We start from the raw sequence: 21165 nt of genomic DNA, 5'->3' as shown, positions 1-21165 counted from the left end.
GTCCCTCTCAATTCTTAACACTGGGGGACGGGGTGCATCAAGTGCAGTTTGTGCCTGAGGTACACTAAATGCTACTCCCTTCGTCCCTCTCAATTCTTAACACTGGGGGACGGGGGCGTGACACGGACTTTTAAAAAAAGTTATAGAACTATATTTTATAGGTGCATTAAAGTGCGTGTCAAGCATGTCAAGCAATAAAAAAGAAATGTTAAGAAATGAGTGGGATAGAGAGAGTACTTATTTGGTATGCACTTGGTTCTTGTTTCTTGATATTCTAACAGGAATAAGTAGTTTGTAAAGCAGCCACTCCACCTTTGCATTCTCAGGTTGTTCTTCCAACTTTCATAATACATTCTCTGGTTGTTCTTCCAACTTTCATAATATACAGTTAGGGATGAGCATCGACCCGCTCTTCCAACTTTCATAATATACAGTTAGGGATGAGCATCGACCCGCTCTGGATCCTCATCCCATTCACAGAAGGACGTGACATAGTAGAAAAATGCGGACATAACATGGCATATATAGACAAAAAAGGTGCCACCATAAACAAGACATGGTTAAAAAAGAGTTGAGGAAACTCAGGATTCTGAAGGGTTCACTTTTGATTCAAGATGGTATACATACTGTGGTTTTAAGATCCATGCTGGCGAAGATTGTAACTGTTTATTATGTGATCTCAAATAATATTCAAGTGTACTTGAAAGTAAACCAATACAACATCTAATAAATGGATTCGAGGGTACTCGAAACAAATCAATACAATATAGCTGAAATTCATTTCTAACTGTCGAAGATAATTCTTATCAACTTCAAACTCGCAAGGCAGTAAATGAGCAAGATAGCAAAGAACAGCAGTAGAGATTGTACTTCCAAGTTAGAGATAGCTGCGATAATTTGGGGAGTACATGCAGCTCTCAGCATACTTGACAAGATCCTTGGGACGTGGGAGTCGCGAAGCAAGGCCTGGAAGTAAAGAAAAAGATAATGTCAATGATGACAAGGAAGACAGTAATCTAGCTAGTCGTTAATTAGAGGTAATGCAGAGATAGAAAGCTTACCTAGTTCATATGACTTGGCAGCTACTTTAGCAGCAATATTGGCAGAGATCTTTCTGATACTTGTAAATGGTGGATATATCAGTCCCTTCTCATAGTTTTCTTCTGTCACTTGAGCAGCCAAAGCTTCCGCTGTTGAAGAGAAAGCAACAGATAAATTATCAGCATCTTTGTAATTACAATTATAAAATATGACACTGGAATCAGAAGACGTGGTGGCAACTAAGTTCTGAACACGGAACATCAGTTTTTAGACAAATCTCAACCTCTGTAATCAGTTTCTCTGTCTTTTACCTTGACATATGATTTCCTACTAAACTTCACCTACTTACTCTTCAGTTTGTAATACTAAATGTAAAAAATAATCAATTCTTTGCAATTGAAATTAAAGATGCTTTCCTATAGTACTTACATGCTGCTAGAAGCATATCATCATGTACTCGAATGGTACCAGACATGATAATGCCCAAACCAAAACCAGGAAATATATAAGCATTATTTGCCTGCACGAAATGTAGAGTGGAATTAGGTTTTACTTAAAACATACATATGCAGAAGCTCTAATTAACCACAGACGAAAGATAAACCTGGCCAGGAACATAAACTTTTCCATTGTAATCAACAGGGTCAAAAGGGCTTCCACTAGCAAAGATTGCACGACCCTGAATATTGCATGATGGGCATGGAGAAAAATATGTCACTTGGCTCGTAATCGTATGGAAGTAATACTTTGATAAATAAAGCTGTAGATTTACTACCTCACTCCAGGCATAAGCTTCTTCAGCAGTACACTCAGCTTGTGAAGTAGGGTTGGAAAGAGCAAGAATGAGAGGTTTCTGCATGTCATTTGTGTCAAATTTAGAGTTATTATCAAATTCTTGTAGTTCTGCCATGTTATATTACAGAAAACGAAGAAGGAGAGAGAACCTCATTTAGTGATGCCATGGCCTCCACAACATCCTTGGTAAAAGTTTTTCCAACACCAGATGTCCCTATTAAAACTGTTGGCTTGATTGCCTGAAAGATTGAGAAAACAGAATGAGATCAAAGGAGCTTTAAAGGCAAAGGAAAAATAGGGAAAAAAATCTATTAGGCATTGAAGTGATCATTGCACTTCTTTGCATAGGAAACAGCTTTCATATGTTTCATAACTATAACAGTAACTGAGACAGAGATATGTTTACCTTGACAGCATCTAAGAGACTTTTAACAGGCTCGTGCTCGTGAGCCCATGGCTTCTTGAAGTGTTGCAGTGACTCTCTGCGAGAGCTGACAATAAGTCCCTGTCCAAATGGAAAAGATACCTATTAAGAAAAATGCACTAAAAGGCAATAGGATATACATATTCCTGAAAAATTACACGGCAGAGCAAATTCTGATATCCCTTACTTTAGAGTCTACAAGCCAAATCTTCTTGCGGTTTTCTTCCACTGAAGTATGTGTCTGCAATTAAATCAAGTCAAATAGTTAAGTTAAACCAATATTACATGTCTGTACTGATGAAAGAACATTGTACATGATACAATTAGAGTAATACCTTCTTTGATATCTCAAGCGCAATGAGTTCTGCTATGCCAGTGCCAGCCTTTAAAAGTGTTAAAAGAGAAAGTGAGACAAATCATTGACATAATAAATGCACAGCAGAAATATATAAATTGATGTGGCCAAAATGTCTTAACCTTGGTTGGAAACAAACTGTAAAGTATATATAGTGTAAAGACTAGTCCAGTGAACATGTATAATTTAAAGATACAAGAAATGATATCCAGTGCAGCAGGTTAAAACACCACTAAAGAGAAGCAGCACTTGGGCTGCCCTCATCTATAAACATGATCACGTCTAACTTGGTTATGTTTTTAGGTGTCTAGGTCAAGAATAAATCTAAAATTATAAAATCTGAATTCCTTTTCTTAGTAGTTTTTAGCATTTGGCCGATCTGTCACCCAACCTACTTAAACAACCTAAAGGCTTTTTGATTGTTTCGCCATCACGTTAATTATAGAAAATGGGCAGTCCTGATGCAAATCCAATCTGTAGAAAGGGCTTATAGGCTTACCTCTCCAGCACCGAGGAACAAGAATGTATGGTCAGACAAGGTGCCACCAACTAATTTTAGAGATGCAATGAGCCCAGCTAAAACAACAGATGCTGTACCCTGTGTTGGAGAAAATTACATTGTTTAACAAAACATTCTCTAAAACAAAGGTGGTGCAACTACATTAAAAAAATTAAAAAAAACTCCCTACCTGAATATCATCATTAAACACAAGATGACTAGTGCGATATCTTGACAGAAGTTCAAAAGCATTGTGGTTTGCGAAATCTTCAAACTGAGAATCAACGTCAAATGATTAGAATACACAGAACATGATAAATCCCATTTTCAGCTTGAATGTTTGAAACTGACAAACAGACCTGTATGAGAATTTTCTCCCCATAGTTCTGCTTAACTGCAGACATAAACTCCTCCATAAGCTCGGCATATTCCTAAATGCGGGAAAATGTAAATAATTTACTATTAGTCGTGAACCGGAATTATCTACATTTTTTAATTAGAGAGAAGAAGATGAGTCGTACCTGTCCAGTTGCCCTCTTTTGCTTGAGCCCGATATAGAACTCGTCATCCAGCAACTTCTGGTTATTTGTGCCAACGTCAATGGTAATGGGCAAACACTGCAAATACAAAACAAATATACAGTTAACATAAGGATAGTGGCAAAATAACTTAGTATTATATATGCGGCACATTGTACACCCAATTGGACTTGTTCAATCTTAAAGGTAAAAAAACAAGTAAGCATTTAAATTTATTTTACAGGCTTGAGACTAGTGTCCAAGTCAAAGTACTAATGTAAAAAAATGAATTTAGATGATACTAGTACTTCTACATGTTTGATGGAACATTGGTATCCGATAGTGTTTGTAAAATTTTGAACTATCTCTGTTGAAAAATCCCCCCTTCTGGGTGGAAACGTTATAACACTCGTATTAAAAACAACAAAATCAGAATATTACTTAATAAGTTGATATATATTACCATATTATAACAAAAGCTTCTAGTGATATCTTAAGACATGGGAAAATTTTGGTTCACATCATTTAATTGTTCATAAATTTGTAAGTCCGTACTATAGGTGACGAAACCCTGAATGCTTGCAGTCATGCAATGAAGTATTGCTTGCATAATTTCCATTAACTTATCACATACTGCATGTCTTTTTGAAGTCAAATAAATTCTTAATTGCATCAGACACTGTCATTAGCAAAGATTGAATGTAACTTGCAGAACAGAACAAACAGAATAGTAAAAACAAAGTAAGGATAGTAACATTAAGCTATTAATGCTTACTACTGAAGGACGAACTCCACCAAGTGCTGTATATAAAGCAAGCTTTCCAACAGGAATTCCCATTCCCTGAGTCATATAAATTTATAGGAGATTATAGCCACAATTATTCTAAGCCATTAGTTTTCTGTTGATAATATTAGTCCTAATGATTAAAAAAAACGCAAAGAACGGTGATTCACCTGACAACCAAGATCTCCGAGTCCCAGTATACGCTCACCATCAGTTACAACAATAACTTGAATACTCTTCTCAGGCCAATTCTTCAATACTTCCAGAATTCTCCCCCTGAAAACACGCTACTAGTCAGAATTGCTTAAAAAACTTCAGAAATCGTGCCAGAGTCACACCCTGAGACACAGTTATTATATAATTGAAACCCATTAAGAGAGTGATTGATACAAAGAGATTTAGATATATAAACATACTTCTCTTTCAAGCTGATGTAAAGACCCTGTGGACGCCTAAAAATGCTTCCATATTTCTGACAAGCTTCACCAACAACTGGGGTGTAAACAATAGGGAGGAGCTCATCAACATTATCGATTAGAAGCTTGTAGAATAACCTTTCATTTCTTTCCTGAAAAGTAGGAAAAGAAAGTTTGATGAGAACTCCTGTTACCATGAAACATTTTTAAATAATAACCAGGCATGATAAACAGTAGAGCATTTTTCCTTAGCTAAAGCATGATTGCTAGATGTAGTATATAAAAGAATGGATCTACAACTAAACACAATAGATCTCTTTTACTTATATATTAACATAGGTAGAGGAAAACCTGAAGATCCATCATAGCCATGTACTTTTGAAGTGGAACTTCATAATTCCGGATATTTTGAATCATTTTCTTCTCCTGTAAAGCAAAATTAAAGAGCTTAATCAAGAAAAAAATTATAAAGATATATAGAAGACAAAATAGCAAAAAACAATGGCCAAGACTCAATAGTTTGGATAGTAAATCAACCTGAAGTTCCTGGGACAAAACCACTGGGGGTAGAAGACCACGCAAATAGTGAGCATCTCTTTCTTTCTCAGTGAAGGCAGTTCCTTTGTTATGTCGTGGGTCACGCAACAAAGTATGGCCGCTGCAACAAAAGCAAATGAGGATAGTCTGTCAATAACTGTCTTCAGCAATAAATTTTGCGGAACAAATTTGTCAAAATATCGGCATTAAAGGTAATTGCTATCTTAATTTGAAAAATTTGCCGGATATCATATGCAGGGAATTGATCATAATAAATTTACCAACTACTGGTTTGTCTCAATAGATGTATCATAACATGGTATATTCACACTTAAAGAAAAGCACACCAAGAATTCTATGAGACCGCTAACTTCACAGCATACTAGTATAGAATTACATAAGTAAATCGCAAGCCAGAGTATAATGTCAGAATGAGAAAAAGTGGAAGACTCAAAGCTCCAATCAGATATGAAATATGTTCAAGGCAAAATAAAAATAAAAAAAGATACAACCTGCAAAAAGAGAAAAAGAAAAGTAAAGCTAGAATAATATCATAGAGATGGACTTTCTTGGATCACCAGTCACCACACAGTGAGTACAGCCTTCAGAGAAACAAGATTTATTGGTAATTACAAACAGAACTACAAAACACAAGTGTAATACATCAAATCATCAAATCTGAAGTCAAAACATGAACTGAAGTTGTGCATTTCAGAATCATAACAATAAATAAATATAAAGTATATTGCAACATACAAGACTTCTTTTTATAAAATAAGATATAGCACAACAAGACAAAAACAAACTAAGCCCTGAAATTCTGAAACCATAAAAATAAAATAAAAGCAAGAAGATAGAGCAGAAAGGAAACACACTCACACATAAATAATAAAACGAGTGTGAGAGAGAGAGAGACAGAGAGAGGGGGAGGGAGAGAGACAAACACAGAAAGAGAAGGGCAGAGAGAGAGGGAGAGAGAGGGGGGGAGGGGGAGAGGGAGTGAGAGAGAGAGAGAGAGAGAGAGAGATGTTTCCAAGTCACCTGGCAACAGAGATGGCCCAGGGAGTAATAGGCTGATCTTGAGTAGCTCTATCCTCACCATACATATCCTCCACACCACCAGCAACACCAGAATTCTCACCCTCTAAATCACCATTCTTCATCTCTTTCAATGTACTATCTCCCATCAATCCTCTCACTTTTCTATCCACTCTAGAACCCAAGAAACCAGTACCTATCTTCTGAAAAAAAATTCACCAAACTCAATTCCCAACCAAACACAATCACACAAAAAAAAACACAACTTTCGTCTTCTTTAAATACTAAATCCCAAACCCCACAAAAACCCAACCTTTATTCTAGATGGGTTGACAAGAAACTACCTTTTCTTCCCTTAATTGTCAAAAAGTTGAAATTTTTATGACTCACCCACCTACTATTTATACACAAAAAATCAAGAAACTGAACTTTCTGGAGTATATACTATTCATACATTGCCATTATATTCAACAACCATCATGTCATGTGTGAATTAAAAGTGTGAAAATCTTGATTAAAAAGCTGAAAAGTAAGAATAGAAATGTACCCACCAGAAATTTTCTCCTGGGAATCATATTCAAAGGGAATAAAGCAATAAAATAATATTGTGCTTGGAATCTATTTTCCGCGTATATACTGTAACAGAAGCTTAAAGAATAAGCTGACTAATCAAAGTCAAGATACAACAGTTTTTATTTTTTATTTTCGTTTCAATCTTCATAATAATTAGACATATTTTAAGAGTAAAGTTCTATGTATACCACTTTTTTTTTTGAAGACCGTTTATGTTCTGCAAGTAAAATATGCATAGAAATATTGAAAAACTCATATTGTGCAAATCATGTTGTACAAATATCATTATATCATTTAAAATCTTGAATATCATGTATGTTTTGCATGTAGAATATTATATAATATTTTATCCTGCGGAATATGTTTAGTTTGCAGAACATTTGTTCAATTTGCAGAACATACACATTCTACTTATTAAACATAGATGTTCATTAATAATTTTAATGAATTGGTAATATTTTTTCACAAAATAATGTATTCTGCAGTATTTTGATTTGCAAAATTATGAGTTTTGTAATGTTTTTATGCGATATTTTACTTGCTGAACATAAGTGGTCTCCATGGTCTCCAAGTAAAGTGGTCTCCATAGAACTTTACTCTATTTTATATTGTATTTTTATAAATTTATTTATTTTTCACGTATCAAAAAGTTTTGTTTCATTTCTTTTTATTCAAAATTTTAGTCTTAAAAATGTATCTCGGCTCGTGTGAATTGCAATATTCATTCTTTTATTACAAGTATTTTTTAATTAAAATATATATTTATATTAATATAAACGTGTCTTTAATTAAACTAGAACAGTGTTACAGAAATCGGGAATCGGACATAATCGGTTGAGATAGCGATTCAGGGATTAATCAGAAATCGGGGATTAATCGGAAGGATTAATCGGAGTGAAAAACGGATTTATTTTAATATTAAAATATTATTTATTATTTAGTTGCTATTATATTAGCTATTTAGTAACTAATATATTTTATTATATTCATAAACTCTATAATTATTCATATGTAAAGTAATATAATATTTTAATTTTATTAATTTATCATATATACTTTGATTAAGAAATATATATAATAATTAATTGGATTTCAAAAATTGGATCGATGGCCAACCTTACACGGGATTAATCGGGAATTAATCGGTTAAATCGGAGATTTTTAAAACACTGAACTAGAATGATAAACAGATAATAAATCTGATTAGATTAATATATTATTATTAGATATGTTAATAATATTTCGTCCATCTTAAGAAACTAGCAGCAAGATTCTACATCATCTTAGTATTATATTAAATATAGACGCTTAAAATAGTTATAACATATTATTTTTAAAATATAATTAATTAATATAAGCATTAATTCATGGGACAAAAGTCACAAAACATCTAACAAATTTGACAAAATTTATATAATTGATATTTTATATAATTAAGTCAATTTTTTTTAATCTAACATGCTCGAATCTAAGGCCGGCAAAAGGATTTTAAGTAAATCACGTTTTTTTTATGTACAGATAGAAATTTATATCAAAGATTGCTTTCTGGCGGGTGCAGGAAAGCAATATTCTAGTTGATCTCATTCCTTATTAGTAAATTTAAAAATTTAAAAGTTTAGAATTCTACCGTCTACTCTTGAAAAACCCTGCTAATTGTTTCTAGAATAACCTATTTACAATTTTACATACTTATATCTTCAGTAAAGTACTGCTCCCTCCGATTGTTTCCGTTTGTTTTGAGCATGGGGGTTAAGAAGTACAAAATTGTGGAAAATTGAAAGAAAAGTGAGTGAAGTGGTGGAACTCATTGATTTTTAGTATATAAAAGAGAAATAATTGAATAAAAATAGTGTAAAAAGGAAGTAAAAATAAAAATTGGTATTCATTGACTATTTTTGATAAGTTTTCAAATGTAAAAAATTGGATTGGAACCGTAGAGAATCTGGTGGGATGGAAATAGTATATAATTAAACTAGGGAAGAAAACGCGCTCCGCGCGAGTGAGAAAATATAAAACAAAAAATATTTTAAAAAATCTTTATTATCTATAATTTCTGGATTCTTTCATTTTATATTTGTTGTTGAGATATAAGAAAATATAACTTCCTTTGAAGTTAAACCTTCAACACCTATTAAAAGAAACATATATCTAATTAAAAGATCTTTATTATCTATAATTTCTGGATTCTTTCATTTTATATACTTTTTTTTGAAGCAATTTTATATTTGTCGTTGGAATATAAGAAAATATAACTTCCTTTAAAACTAAACCTTTAACGCTTGTTAAAATTAGAAACATATATCTAATTTAATTTAAATCCTTGACATACAAACAAAAATAAAGTATAGGAAAATAGGATAAAGAGTCTTTGAGATTCAAAATCAGCTCTCTTGATAGCATCTTCACGTGTAAACATGCTGCATTTTTTACATTCTTATTCACTATAAAAAGAACAAAGACGACTTATTAAACTGATCACAATGAAAAGTATATAATAAATTAAAATTCGAGACAAATCAATATAAATAACCGCACCCATTCAGCAATTAAAAAACTTTATAAGCCACGGCAATCCCTTACCAATATTACAACCCAAGGTAAATGCTATCCCCACCCAATTCAGGCACCAACAGATTTGCCGAAATAAGATAGGAAGACAGGACCACACTGCCAGTACAACGTCTGATCGCTGCAAGCCTACAGAATAAAAACCATAACCTTCTACCTGCAGCATCTGCAACTAACCTCTGTGATGCAAACTGGAAAAAATCCTAGATTCAGACAGCAGCAGGAAACTGATATAAAACACACACCCAGCCGCAAAGCAAAAACCACATCCCCTGCCAATAAAACCTTCATCCGGAAAACAACCAAACACACGAACAACAACAACCAAAATTCACTCCTAAATCTGTACCACACTCCCAACTTAAAACAGCAACTTCCATACAAATTAAACAAACCCAGATTACAACAGCAACACCAAGCCAGAAACTCCCAGACTAAAGAACTCCAAAACGTAGCAACGACATCGGCACCCAAACAAAAAAGCTCGAGCATTCCAAAGAGGTGACTGAGAAAGACCTTGCAAGCAAACTGAGATCTGCAGACCCAATAACCTACGACAGTGCTCTAATAAATAGCACGTTAAGACCCAAAAATTATAGCAAAATATAACTCTCAACAGCCAAATCCAACAAGCAACAACAAACACAAAATCCCAGACATACAGACCAGAATTATGTCCTTGACTCCTAGAGCGAATTTCCAGCAGAAAAATAAAGTCCTCCATATCAACACAATTGGATTGAAAGGAGCTCAGGATTTAAACCCCAACTTAACATCTCTTCTCTCACCCTCGGAGAATTAACAACTGAATAATCTGCCCCACAAATAATCTTCTATTTCGTTCATGCCAGAGATGGAGTAGTATTATAGATGCTAAAACCAGTTCATTGACCAAAACATGCAACGATTTACCCTGCCAAGCAGAGGCGTCTTCAGGGGGAGTCTTCCCATCTATTTGCCTAGGGCCTCCATCCATACAGGGGCCTCCTATATATACAGTCATTTAACTTTAGGCTCATGTAATAAAATAAAAAATAGATAAAAGCCCAATAAAATATAATGTTTTTCAATATTTTAAATCACTTTAAGTCTTTAATATATCCAAAAAGTAGAAAACCTAATACGCTCAATTGAGCAGATATAGAACCAGAGCAGCATGCCAGCAAAGATAATATATAGTGATCTCTTCAATTCTTCTCTACTTTGAGATTTTTAATTCAAAATTAATTTTCTATACTAGATACTACATATTTTTGATTCTTTGTAGTATATTACTAGGGCCTCCGAAATCCTGGAGACGCCCCTGCTGCCAAGTAACAGCTGAAGCTCGAATAAACTCCTCCCAGCACCCTTTGTACAACAAACAATAACCTCTCAATTGAAAAGCCCTTAATACATTAAGACAAAAACCACACTGAAAAAACAAATTATCCAAGACCTCCACAAAAACTAAACGCAGCACTTCTATGAATTTGCCAAAATTTAAGGCGATCTTGCGTAAGCAGTCGATCCCGGACAGCTAGCCAAAAAGTGAAACAATGTTTAGGAATACTTTTAGCAAACCGAATCAAATGCCACCATATCACTTTGGAATTTCTCAGCCTAATATCCTCCCAGACTTGATTAATACTAAAATTTACTTGCTTTTCTTCTTTCGAAATCCACATAACCTGATCATGCCCCTCAGAGAACCGAGGCTCAATGCCCCGCAATTGAGGAATCATGAACAGCAGAGCTTGAGGCCATTCCCATATGCCATCTTCTCAAAAAATCATAGGCCAAATAAAATTTCAATTTCGAGTTCAGGAGGCCAGAAGTTTGCAAATAACTACATTATAGACTTGTCTCTATAATACTTGCAGAAATGGACCGGAACATATGACCCTTTTTACAATAACCGTGAAATATACATGAAGGAAGTGGGAGGCCAAAAAAAAAAAACTGGAAGAATAAAACCTGATTAATGCAAGCCATCGCCTCTTCTTTCTGGAGTACAGATTTTCGATATTCCAAGACATGCTTAAGATGATCCCTGTCATCAGCAAGAAAAATAGTTGCTGCATAAGAACTTATAGATATCATATTGCAATAGGATAAAGAGGAAGGTGATCTTACTTGGAAATTTCATCTTGCATAGCATTGCCAGCTCCATATGAACCTCCAGCACACTGAATCACAATAAAAAAAACATTGACAAAATTTTGTAAGCTTGAGAGGAAAAAAGAGATTATCAGTATATCCAAATCAATGTGGCGACCCAATATACAATCATCTCCTGTCTCTCTCTCTCTGTCTCGGGCGCTTTGCTGTAGGGCTGCGATTGCATCTTTGAAGTTTGAGAGAGATTGAGCCGAGTTGGGCGAAGGGGTTTTCGATGCTGCGGGGTTTATCAAGGCGTTTGATATACAGGACACTAAAAAGTCATGAATCCAGTAACTCTTCAGCTAGCTTTAAAAAAATATGCAATTTTAAAAAATTGTGATTATTAAATAGCAAAAATCCAGAAAATCACAGAATTTGAAAGAAGGCTGCAGGGGCCTGCCACGTCAGCGTGGGAGGAACCTCCTTTATATAAATATAAAGATATATTTAAAAATCCGAAAGGTGGCACCGCCGCACAGGTTTGAAGCCACGTTAATCGATGACAACATGCTAGGATAGTTTGTTGCGAACAAACGTGGAAACATATCCTATGCAGGCTGCCATGGATGACCTCCTAATATGAAAAACTGGTTGAGTTCTTAGTTCTGACGCACCTTTGTGTCATTTTACATTCAAGATTCAACCAATTTCTTTGATTTCGAGTTGGGTCAGGTCTTAAAAGCACTTCAATATGAGGTTGGTGCTAGGCAACCGTGGAAATTTCACGTAACGATTTATGATGTTGATTCACATTTTCTAGATTTTTTATGTCGACGAGATCTTCTACAAAAACCGAGATTTTGTGTTTGATAAATTTTATTCTGATTTTACCTGTTCTCAGCAGATTTTTTACATTGTTTGCACGTATTTTGAGACTCACATAAAAAATAGTTTCATAATGTTTTTCTAATTATTTTTATGAATAAAAGTTTAAATGTCAAATTTTTATTCAGGGAAAGAAAACTTTAAAATTTCAAATATTATGAAATTATATTTTATAGGAGTCTTATAATACGTACCAAAAAGTAACGTAAAAAAACTGCCGGGGATAGAGAGTATAATTTATATAACATATTGGATTTATAGAGTTATAGTTATTAGAAATCCGAAATCAGAACTAATCGATTATTCTAAAGTTTAGTATTTATAAGGGATTTATTGAAGATTTCTTTGGATAAATCGAGTATTTTTAGTCAAATCAGAAATTAAGAACATCGCTACATCAGAAATCGATACATCGCTAAAATTAAGAACATATCGATTATTTTAATAAATCGGGAATTTTTAGAGCGCTGATATATAATTAAGAAAGAACCCGAAGTTGATGAAATTTAACTTGAGTAAAAACTAAAGTAAAATGGCCATGGAGAATTTTGTGAGTACCTTTTTCAAGAGCTTGTGAAAGCATGATTCTTCGGCCATTTCTTGCAAAATTTAGTTGATGAAGATTCAATCAAGTACACACCGTTGTGTTATATATGTAGGTGCAACTGTATGTGTGGTTGCATATAAACTGGGATTCATCGAAGCTATATTTATAGAATGATAAGTGCACATTAGATTAGTGATATAAATATCTGCCAAGCTAAGAATGTGTAAGGATACTTGACTAGGATAACCATGTGCTCAAGCAAGGAACAACTAACTATATACTACCATTTCTGTATCCTTTTGGAGTATTGTTAATTATTTTATTTATCTATAATTGAGCAAGAACCGAATACATAATACGAACACAATATAGATATAACCTAATTGAAAGTTTGGTATATAAGATTTCAGTCTGGGATGATCGATCCACCGAAATGTTCATATGTAGGACTTGGTCCGTCAAAATTAACACAATATAGATATAACCTAATTGAAAGTTTGATATATAAGATTTCAGTCTGGGATGGTCGACCCACCGAAGTGTTCATATGTAGGATTTGGTCCGTCAAGATTTCGGGTTTATCATATTAATGTATTAAAAAATAATGTTGAAAATTAGCAACACAATCCAAGTCATGATCATATAATCTACCGCCTATTTGGATAGATTTAAAATAATAAATTATAAGTTATACTGATTTAAATTAAATCACAATTATGTAATCTACCACCTATTTGGATAGATTTATATGTGCATGTTAAATTATTTGATTGATTAATTAATTTGAATCAATATAACTTACAATTCAGTATACCTGCTATTGTTCAAACGAATTCTCAAATATATTTGAAATTTTGATATTCTCAAATATATATATGAGTAACAAACAAAAATGTAAAGGAGAAGTAATAAAACATCCCGCATATCAATCAACTCCTGGTCAATCAATTCTAAATTGAACCAGACCTAACTCTTTATAACATGTAAAATAGGTTGTATATTCAAAATTTTAAAGTATTAAAAAAAGATTTGATCATAATTGGAGTTCGTTAAATAAATGATATGGCTCAAAACTCGTTAAATTAACGGTCTGACTTGACCCGCGCGTTACTTCCATCAAAGTGATTCTTTCTTATAGTGACTATTTCGATACAAAGGTTAGATTTGATAATCAAGATACAAAGGTTAGATTTAATAATCAAGAAGGCATTCTACTTAACAAGAGATGTATACTTCCATTTTTGTTTGGACGAAAGAGAAGATATTGTTGATAAATATAAGTACATCTTCTTCATTAACATCTCGAAAACATTGAGAGTCGTCACACCAACTCTCATATAAGCTCCAGACTCATATTACCGTAAACTAAAGTCATTTATGATTACGTGATATTTTCTTCATTAATTACCCAAGATTCTTTTATTTTCATGCAAAATCGTTTCCAATATCATGCAAGCACATGAGATTCATTCTTCAGACTGTAAACTAGAGACACTTCGGAACATATAATATATTTTCCTTAAGTACCCCAGATTTTTTCATTTTCATGCAAAAATCGTTTTCAATCCCATACAAAACTCTCGAGACCTGACTATAAACTGCAGTCAATCTGATTATGTAATATTTTCTCCGTTAATTACTGCAGATTCTTTCATATTCATGCAAAAATCGTTTCCAATCTCATGCAAGTACTCGACACAAGTACCTGACGGTTCATTCATCTGATCGTAAACTAGAGCCACTTCTAATTATATAACATTTTTTCCTTAATTATCCCATATTCTTTTATTTCCATGCAAAAATCGTTTCCAGATCTCATACAAAGCCCCCGACGATTCATCCATATGATTATAAACTACAGCCAGTTCTGATTATGTAATTTTCTTTCATTAGTCACTCCAGATCTTTCGTTTTCATATAGAAGTGGTTTCCACTCTCGTAAAAACTCTCTATAGTTCATTAATCTGAAACATTTTTAATTATGCAATATTTCCTCCCTTAATCATCTCAGATTTTATTTCCGATATTATTAAACCATAAGGATTGTTTTACCCACTCGACCCCGGATAGTCCAATATTTCCGATGGTAATTTCAAATTCATAAGAATTAATGAGCCAGTTAGGCCGTGCCAGGCGTTTCATGTTTTCACCGTGGCAGGGGTAAATAACCAGCGGATAAGAACAACCGGAATAAAACGCACCCGAAAGTGACACATAAAATCAAAACAATTTTCATCAAAATTTCAGAACCAGCTTCATCAATCTGCATCGGTGAGTGATGGATCGTCTCCGGCAACGGCAGCGTCAGGTCTTCTCCGGCTTCACTAAATCGGAGGTCTCTCTCTCCTCTCCTCTCTCTCTCCCTCCCTCCCTCCCTCCCTCTCTCTCTCTCTCTCTCTCTCTCTCCTCTCTCACTCTCTCTCTCCCCTCTCCCTCTCTCTCCCTCCTCCCTCTCTCCCTCTCCCCTCTCCCCTCTCCTTACACACACGCACAAACAGTTGTTTATTTATATGAATACATCAACTCATCATATGCCTATATCAGCTATCAAATTGTTCGATTATTGTGAAATCGATGCCAATTTTTCAATTTTGATTTGGGTTATTGTTGAATTTTTTATTATATGTATTAGTAGCTAGTTTCGTTGTTTTTGCAATTTAGGGATTAAGAACTATAACTAATGATAAGTCCATAACATCGTTTTATGCTCGTTCAAAATAAATCAGGTCGAGAAAATGGAGAAGTTGCTCAAGGAGTCTGGAGAAGAGGCTGCAGATATTGCGTTCTGTAAAAAACTGACAAGGAGTTTTAAGTGAGAATTCTTACTTAAATACGTTTGCATTTCTATGTGACGTGATGTATAGTCATGATTATTTTTTGTCGTATCCTCGAGGATGAACATTAACTAGAATTTTTGTTTGTGTTGTTATGTATCATTTGAAAGCTCCTCGACGGGTCGAGCTGGGAAACCTGCTTTGAAGTGGACTGAGGTACTTTAAATGTTTGTTTGCGATTATTTTGCTTGGTACTAGACTTTGTGTGTTCAGTTTCCGACTTCTGTTTTTGTGTATTTTATTATAGGTACAAAGTTGGTTTCAGAATCCCCAGGTTAGCTTGACTTCCAAAGAGGATTCAGTTGATGGGTCTGACAAGTCAAACCCAGACCCCGTGCCGTCGGACAAACCCGATGGAAGTACTCCAACATCTGAAGGTACTTTTATTGCTATACCTGTTGCATGCAGTGTTATTAAACACGATTTGCGCACCAAAGCGCAAAGGCCTCACATGGCATAAGGGTATCAGCACAACGCGCAAAGCGCGGATTAATCGAAAACATGTAAAATATACATATATAGACAGTATATATTGTAAAACATCATATACTTATAGATAATAAAACATTTATAAGCAAAAGTCAGTTATCATAAATGATATGCAACCAGATCACATAAATTCAAAGCCTAGAATAGTTTAAAGGCGCAGTGGCAACGAAATGCGAAGTTATTCACTAAATCACTAATCATCTTCTTTATCTTCATCAATATTCACAAAATCTTTTTCTCCTTTCACTATTTTGATTTGGATCCTCAACAAATTCAATTTCTTCTTCATCCTCGTCCTCATTTCAATGATTGCTTCATCAATCAAACGTCTTTTAGATGATGATCCCAGAGATTTCCCTTTTGAGGATCCCTCCGAGGCACGACCTATTATAATATAGAATACACGAATAAAAATACAATTTCAAGCTATTAATTTTTTAGAATTTTAAGTGTTGGTATTAAATCTACAAAGTTTAAGTTCTGAATTTGACCTAGTAGAGTAACGAGCCTTTCTGGCTCCGGGAGCAATTTCAACATCCTTGTATGTTAATCCATCCATTTCGGAAAAAACATACTCATTCTCATTATTTACACCATCTCTGTGAAAGCTTCCAACCAACCATTCATTGCTTCAAAGCTCTATTGTACTTGACAAACACCAAATCATTCAATTTTTGTTGTTCAAATCGGTTTCGTTTTTTTGCTATGAAGCTGTATAGAGTAAACAAACACTTTGACACTTTTGAATCATTAATCTTAAAGAGACGTTTAAAAAGGTTGCTTATAGTAACTTGCATGCTCAAATACACTCTAATTCCTCTCGCATCCGGAAGAGCTACATGTGAGACTAAGGATCCGAATCGCAAAAGTTTGTAAATCCGGAGTGTGTTTTCCATAAGCACCCCACCAGGCAGCTACAAAATAGATCAGTATCGAAGATTTTAACTAAGAATTCTGGGCAGATTTTACTAATAAAACAGGTCAGAATTTTAGAGGGTAGATTGACAGAATTAGTTAAATGTGTACCTGGGGATTTGGTTCGTTGTCTAATAGCCATCGGCAAGCCAAACAATCCTTCTGCCCTACAACCTCATCAATATTTCCCATTCTCTACAGCCGAATGATATTATTAACATACAGGATACCGGAATCGTGTTCTGGATTTAAGTTTGCATCTCATAGTTTATCAGGCAAATTGGCTCTGGTTTATCAATACATGTAGTTATAAACTATAAAGGCAATCTTCTGTTTATAAAGATCATGCTGTCCTAATATATTCTGTAATACATGACTTTCTATTGGTCATATCTAGAGGACAACAAATCGAGAAAACAAAAATGAACCTTGAAAATATCCTAAAAAGAGTATGTTGGTAATCATAATTTTTTTCATTTAGCATAACATTATCATGCAAATAACCAGTTAAAAATAAACCTAAAAACCACAGTTAATATAAGATTGATACAACTAAAAACATGCAAAATTAAAGTTAGGCTTTAGAATGTGTTGCTACTGTTTGCAAAGAGTCAAACATGATTTATAGTGGAAAGATAGAAACCCTAGAATGGCCTGAATACTTTTTCTTTATATAAATGTACAAGATATGTATTTTTCTTGGATGACTTTTGGATTGACAGCTTACTTTGAACCGTGGTTCTATTGCAGGAGAAAAAGACCCAAATTCATCGAAATTGGAATTCGAAGCAAAGTCTTCAAAAGATGGCGCATGGTAAGCACACATAAAGTAATCATTGTTTAAATTATTTCGCTAGTAATGTGCTAGTATCAAAGTATTTTTTAGCATATTAGTGTTTTGAACTGGAAAGCGTCTTGTTATCTCTTGATTGTTTTTTATGTTATCATGTTACATATGCATTCCCCTGCATGTAATATGAGGGTTTATTTTAGGTCTATTGAACAATATACCAATTACCAGCAGCGCATAATAGATCTTCAATTACTACCATAATTTCATAAATATAAGACAGAGCGATGCAGGAGCAAGCATTCCAATAACAATCTATATTGGAACAAATTTTTAAAAAGGGTTAAAGTGTAGGAACTTCGGACCTGAGGGGTTATATTTCACAAAAAATTCTCTAGGATTAATGTGTCAACTCTGACATACTTTTTGCTGTAGTAGTAGTAATTAACTAATTATGGAAACTACTGAACTTCATGATTATCCTTTGTTCCGGAAAAGAAAAGAAAAAAAAAACTTAATAGGCAGAAAGATACAATTTTTTTTACAGGGGTTTATCTATCCGTTCTGACATACTTAAGGAAAAGAATTTTAATAATTCGGAATAATCATTCGTAGACTATATCTTGTATTTCCGAGAACGTAATTTTAATTTCAGGAGCTTTATATTAGAGCTTTAGTTTGGAAATTTTTAATGCTTAAGCTCAGTTAGTTTCGCCAACCCAAATTATTCTGCTTTTATGCAGGCATATACTAAACTTCATATGCTTTAAGATTCCTTTTTCTAGTGAAGAAAACTTGCAGTTATTATTTATAACAGTGGAGATGCATATTCCATTCCGTAGTCTCTGCTGGCTGTTTTTTTTTTTTTTTGTGTCTGGATTTACTATTTTGTATTTCTGTAACTGCTGATCTAGTTGAGTCGCATGTGAATTGATATGTTTGCATTCTACAGGTATGATGTTGATGAATTCAAGAACTGCAGAAATAATAATTCTGGCGAAATGGTAAGTAATTGAGTCATGTTGTGAACCCTTTATGATTGCATAGTTAGGAGTTTCTCTATTCCATGCCTGCTTTTGTACATGCACTGTGTAAAAATACTGCTGGTTGGACCCTCTGCTGGTTTTTTAAGCTGCCTTCTGTTTGTTCCCTGTAATTTTTTTTTTGTTGGAGACTTTAATATGTCTGATAGACACCCATGTATGACCAGCTTTTTATTTATAAACTTTTGAAATGGAATAATTATGGGGAAAATTCTACACTTGAAAGAATATTTGGACGATTGACATATAGTCTTTCATTTGACATCTGTTTCAGGAAGCCCTTGTAAGATTTATCGGCTTTGGATCAGATGAAGATGAGTGGGTGAATGTAAAAGAATCTGTTCGTGAGCGCTCTCTCGGTTTAGAGCATTCAGAGTGCCATACCTTGAAAGTTGGTGACCTAGTGCTGTGTTTCCAGGTAACTTAATATTACTTGGGCATTGATGTAGCATTGTTCTAAAACAATCTTACCTCAAAGTAGCTCTGCTTTGATTTGGGCTCTTTTTCTATGGTTAGGAGAGAAAAGATCTGGCAAAATATTATGATGCACATATAATAGATATCAAAAGGAAGTTGCATGATATAAGGGGGTGCAGGTGTAACTTTTTTGTCAGATATAACCACAATAACGTTGAGGCAAGTGTCATGGCAATTCTGCCACAATATTCAAAAGTTGCTTTGTGAATTTGCTTTATACTGGAGTAGCCAGTGCACAACTCTTACATGCACGTCTCTCTCTTACTTACAGGAGAAAGTTGATTTGGTTAGATTGTGCCGCATACTTAAACCCCAGGCAAACTTAGCTGAGGAAGTACATAGCTGAGGCACTTCTTGAGGAATAATACCCAATGCTGGACCTGATAGTTTAAAGTGTGAAGTACTAGACGGCTAGGAACCAGCATATAAACGTGAGTTGTTCTGGATCTGGTACAAACTTGACATGTAGTAGGAATCAGTATGTAAAATATAACAGCAGTACAGGTGTGTGTTTGAATTGCCTTTCTATCCTTCTCCAAACCAGCACAACGAAGGTTTTTCTTGAAAACTGGACGGTTTATGGTTGGATTAAAATGTCTAAATTCACTTTCTTTCTTTTTTCTCTGGTCTGATTGAAGTCAAATCAAGCCACATAAAACTATGTAGGAAACAAATACTTGCTTTAGTGCAATCATGCTTAGTACAGTTATTAGTTAAATTGTTTGACCAGTCAGCATCTGAGAGTCGATAGCAATTGTAGCCCAGTGATCTCCCATTAGGGTATGTGGAAGGTCTGGTTATAAGCAGACTTGTGTGGTCACTATGTGACCTAGCAAATAACAGATAGTGACTTGATGACCTTGTCGAGGGCATGCTTGTCGATGGTGCTAGAGTAGTATAGAGAGTAGAGGCAATCTTCCAGCTATGTGTTTGTTCTAAATTTTTCCAAATGAGCTTAGGTTGAACCTGATTTCTCCATAGATTGTTTTGTATCTTTACGAGACTTTGTCAGCAAAAGAAGTTGATTGTTCATGCTTTTCTTCGTTTTCAAATTCGATGGTGCTGGCCATGAGGTGGGACTCATGGGCTGTATCACCTGTACTTGATCTGCTCGTGAACTGGTACTCCAAACAAATTTCGAGCTTAAACTTAGATCTGAGTTCGACTATTTCTTGATGACCAAAACTTGAGCAAGCAAGAAAAGGTCGACTCGATTAGAGCACTAGATACAAAGAGCTAGGAAGCTGAGTGCTAGAAGTAAATCAAAGACCATATCTATTTGCTGTTCCATACTAGATTAGGCTTTAGAGTAAGATTAAATGTGTTTGTACTTTGTAGATATAAAACATGGCACAGCACTAAAATTCTCAATAAACATGTAACATACCTGAAGGGGGTTCCAGGGATTCAGGAACAGCAAAGTTGTAGAATAAACTGACTATTTCAACACTAGTTTCACAATTGTTTTAAGACCTTTCGACTTTAAGTCGGAAAATATATGTTTATTTGTGTAATAAGTTAGAGATCAAGTTGGTAGGATGTAATTTTTTGATTA

The 21165-nt window shown here is 34.4% G+C and overlaps 2 protein-coding genes and 1 long non-coding RNA gene across 8 annotated transcripts; 1 reads left to right on the top strand and 2 right to left on the bottom strand.

Moving 5' to 3' along the window:
- Positions 1-646: 646 nt before the first annotated feature.
- LOC108205252 (NADP-dependent malic enzyme) lies at positions 647-13210 on the bottom strand. Of its 6 annotated transcripts, none has more exons than XM_064090475.1 (20): positions 13074-13210; positions 6411-6610; positions 5370-5490; positions 5184-5258; positions 4833-4984; positions 4587-4692; positions 4408-4473; positions 3636-3731; positions 3474-3545; positions 3305-3388; positions 3115-3213; positions 2596-2643; positions 2448-2501; positions 2243-2341; positions 1986-2075; positions 1817-1894; positions 1646-1720; positions 1471-1561; positions 1062-1190; positions 647-966 (listed from the first exon to the last, which is right to left on the bottom strand). In XM_064090475.1, exons 1-20 carry the CDS (start codon positions 13110-13112, stop codon positions 878-880), a joined length of 1863 nt encoding a protein of 620 aa, XP_063946545.1. In that variant the 5' UTR covers positions 13113-13210; the 3' UTR covers positions 647-877. The 6 variants fall into 6 exon arrangements, with proteins under 6 accessions (XP_063946545.1, XP_063946548.1, XP_017230623.1 ...); XM_064090478.1 differs by having other exon boundaries at positions 6411-6607; positions 13074-13207; XM_017375134.2 differs by lacking the exon at positions 13074-13210 and adding an exon at positions 6959-7060 and having other exon boundaries at positions 6411-6607.
- LOC108213407 (uncharacterized) lies at positions 9453-12599 on the bottom strand. The gene is made up of 2 exons (XR_001805270.2): positions 11664-12599; positions 9453-11580 (listed from the first exon to the last, which is right to left on the bottom strand). It is a non-coding gene; the product is annotated as an uncharacterized LOC108213407 (long non-coding RNA).
- Positions 13211-15198: 1988 nt separating the features above from the next.
- LOC108203274 (protein SAWADEE HOMEODOMAIN HOMOLOG 1) lies at positions 15199-20227 on the top strand. Its single transcript, XM_017372067.2, has 9 exons — positions 15199-15397; positions 15789-15874; positions 16007-16052; positions 16144-16273; positions 18051-18114; positions 19043-19094; positions 19408-19551; positions 19650-19769; positions 19882-20227. Exons 1-9 carry the CDS (start codon positions 15341-15343, stop codon positions 19954-19956), a joined length of 774 nt encoding a protein of 257 aa, XP_017227556.1. The 5' UTR covers positions 15199-15340; the 3' UTR covers positions 19957-20227.
- Positions 20228-21165: the final 938 nt, after the last annotated feature.

Source organism: Daucus carota, chromosome 1 (assembly GCF_001625215.2).
Source record: "Daucus carota subsp. sativus chromosome 1, DH1 v3.0, whole genome shotgun sequence".
Classification (NCBI taxonomy): Eukaryota; Viridiplantae; Streptophyta; class Magnoliopsida; order Apiales; family Apiaceae; genus Daucus; species Daucus carota.
This window is presented reverse-complemented; position numbering and strand designations above follow the sequence as displayed.

Coding starts and splice junctions, on each gene's coding strand:
- LOC108205252 (XM_064090475.1), bottom strand. CDS start 13,112: ATGGCCGAAGAATCATGCTTTCACAAGCTCTTGAAAAAG. Junction 3,214..3,304: donor TGTTTAATGATGATATTCAG/GTAGGGAGTTTT, acceptor TCTCCAACACAG/GGTACAGCATCTGTTGTTTT. Junction 1,191..1,470: donor TGATATGCTTCTAGCAGCAT/GTAAGTACTATA, acceptor TCTCTTCAACAG/CGGAAGCTTTGGCTGCTCAA.
- LOC108203274 (XM_017372067.2), top strand. CDS start 15,341: ATGGATCGTCTCCGGCAACGGCAGCGTCAGGTCTTCTCCGGCTTCACT. Junction 16,053..16,143: donor CTGCTTTGAAGTGGACTGAG/GTACTTTAAATG, acceptor ATTTTATTATAG/GTACAAAGTTGGTTTCAGAA. Junction 19,552..19,649: donor ACCTAGTGCTGTGTTTCCAG/GTAACTTAATAT, acceptor TTCTATGGTTAG/GAGAGAAAAGATCTGGCAAA.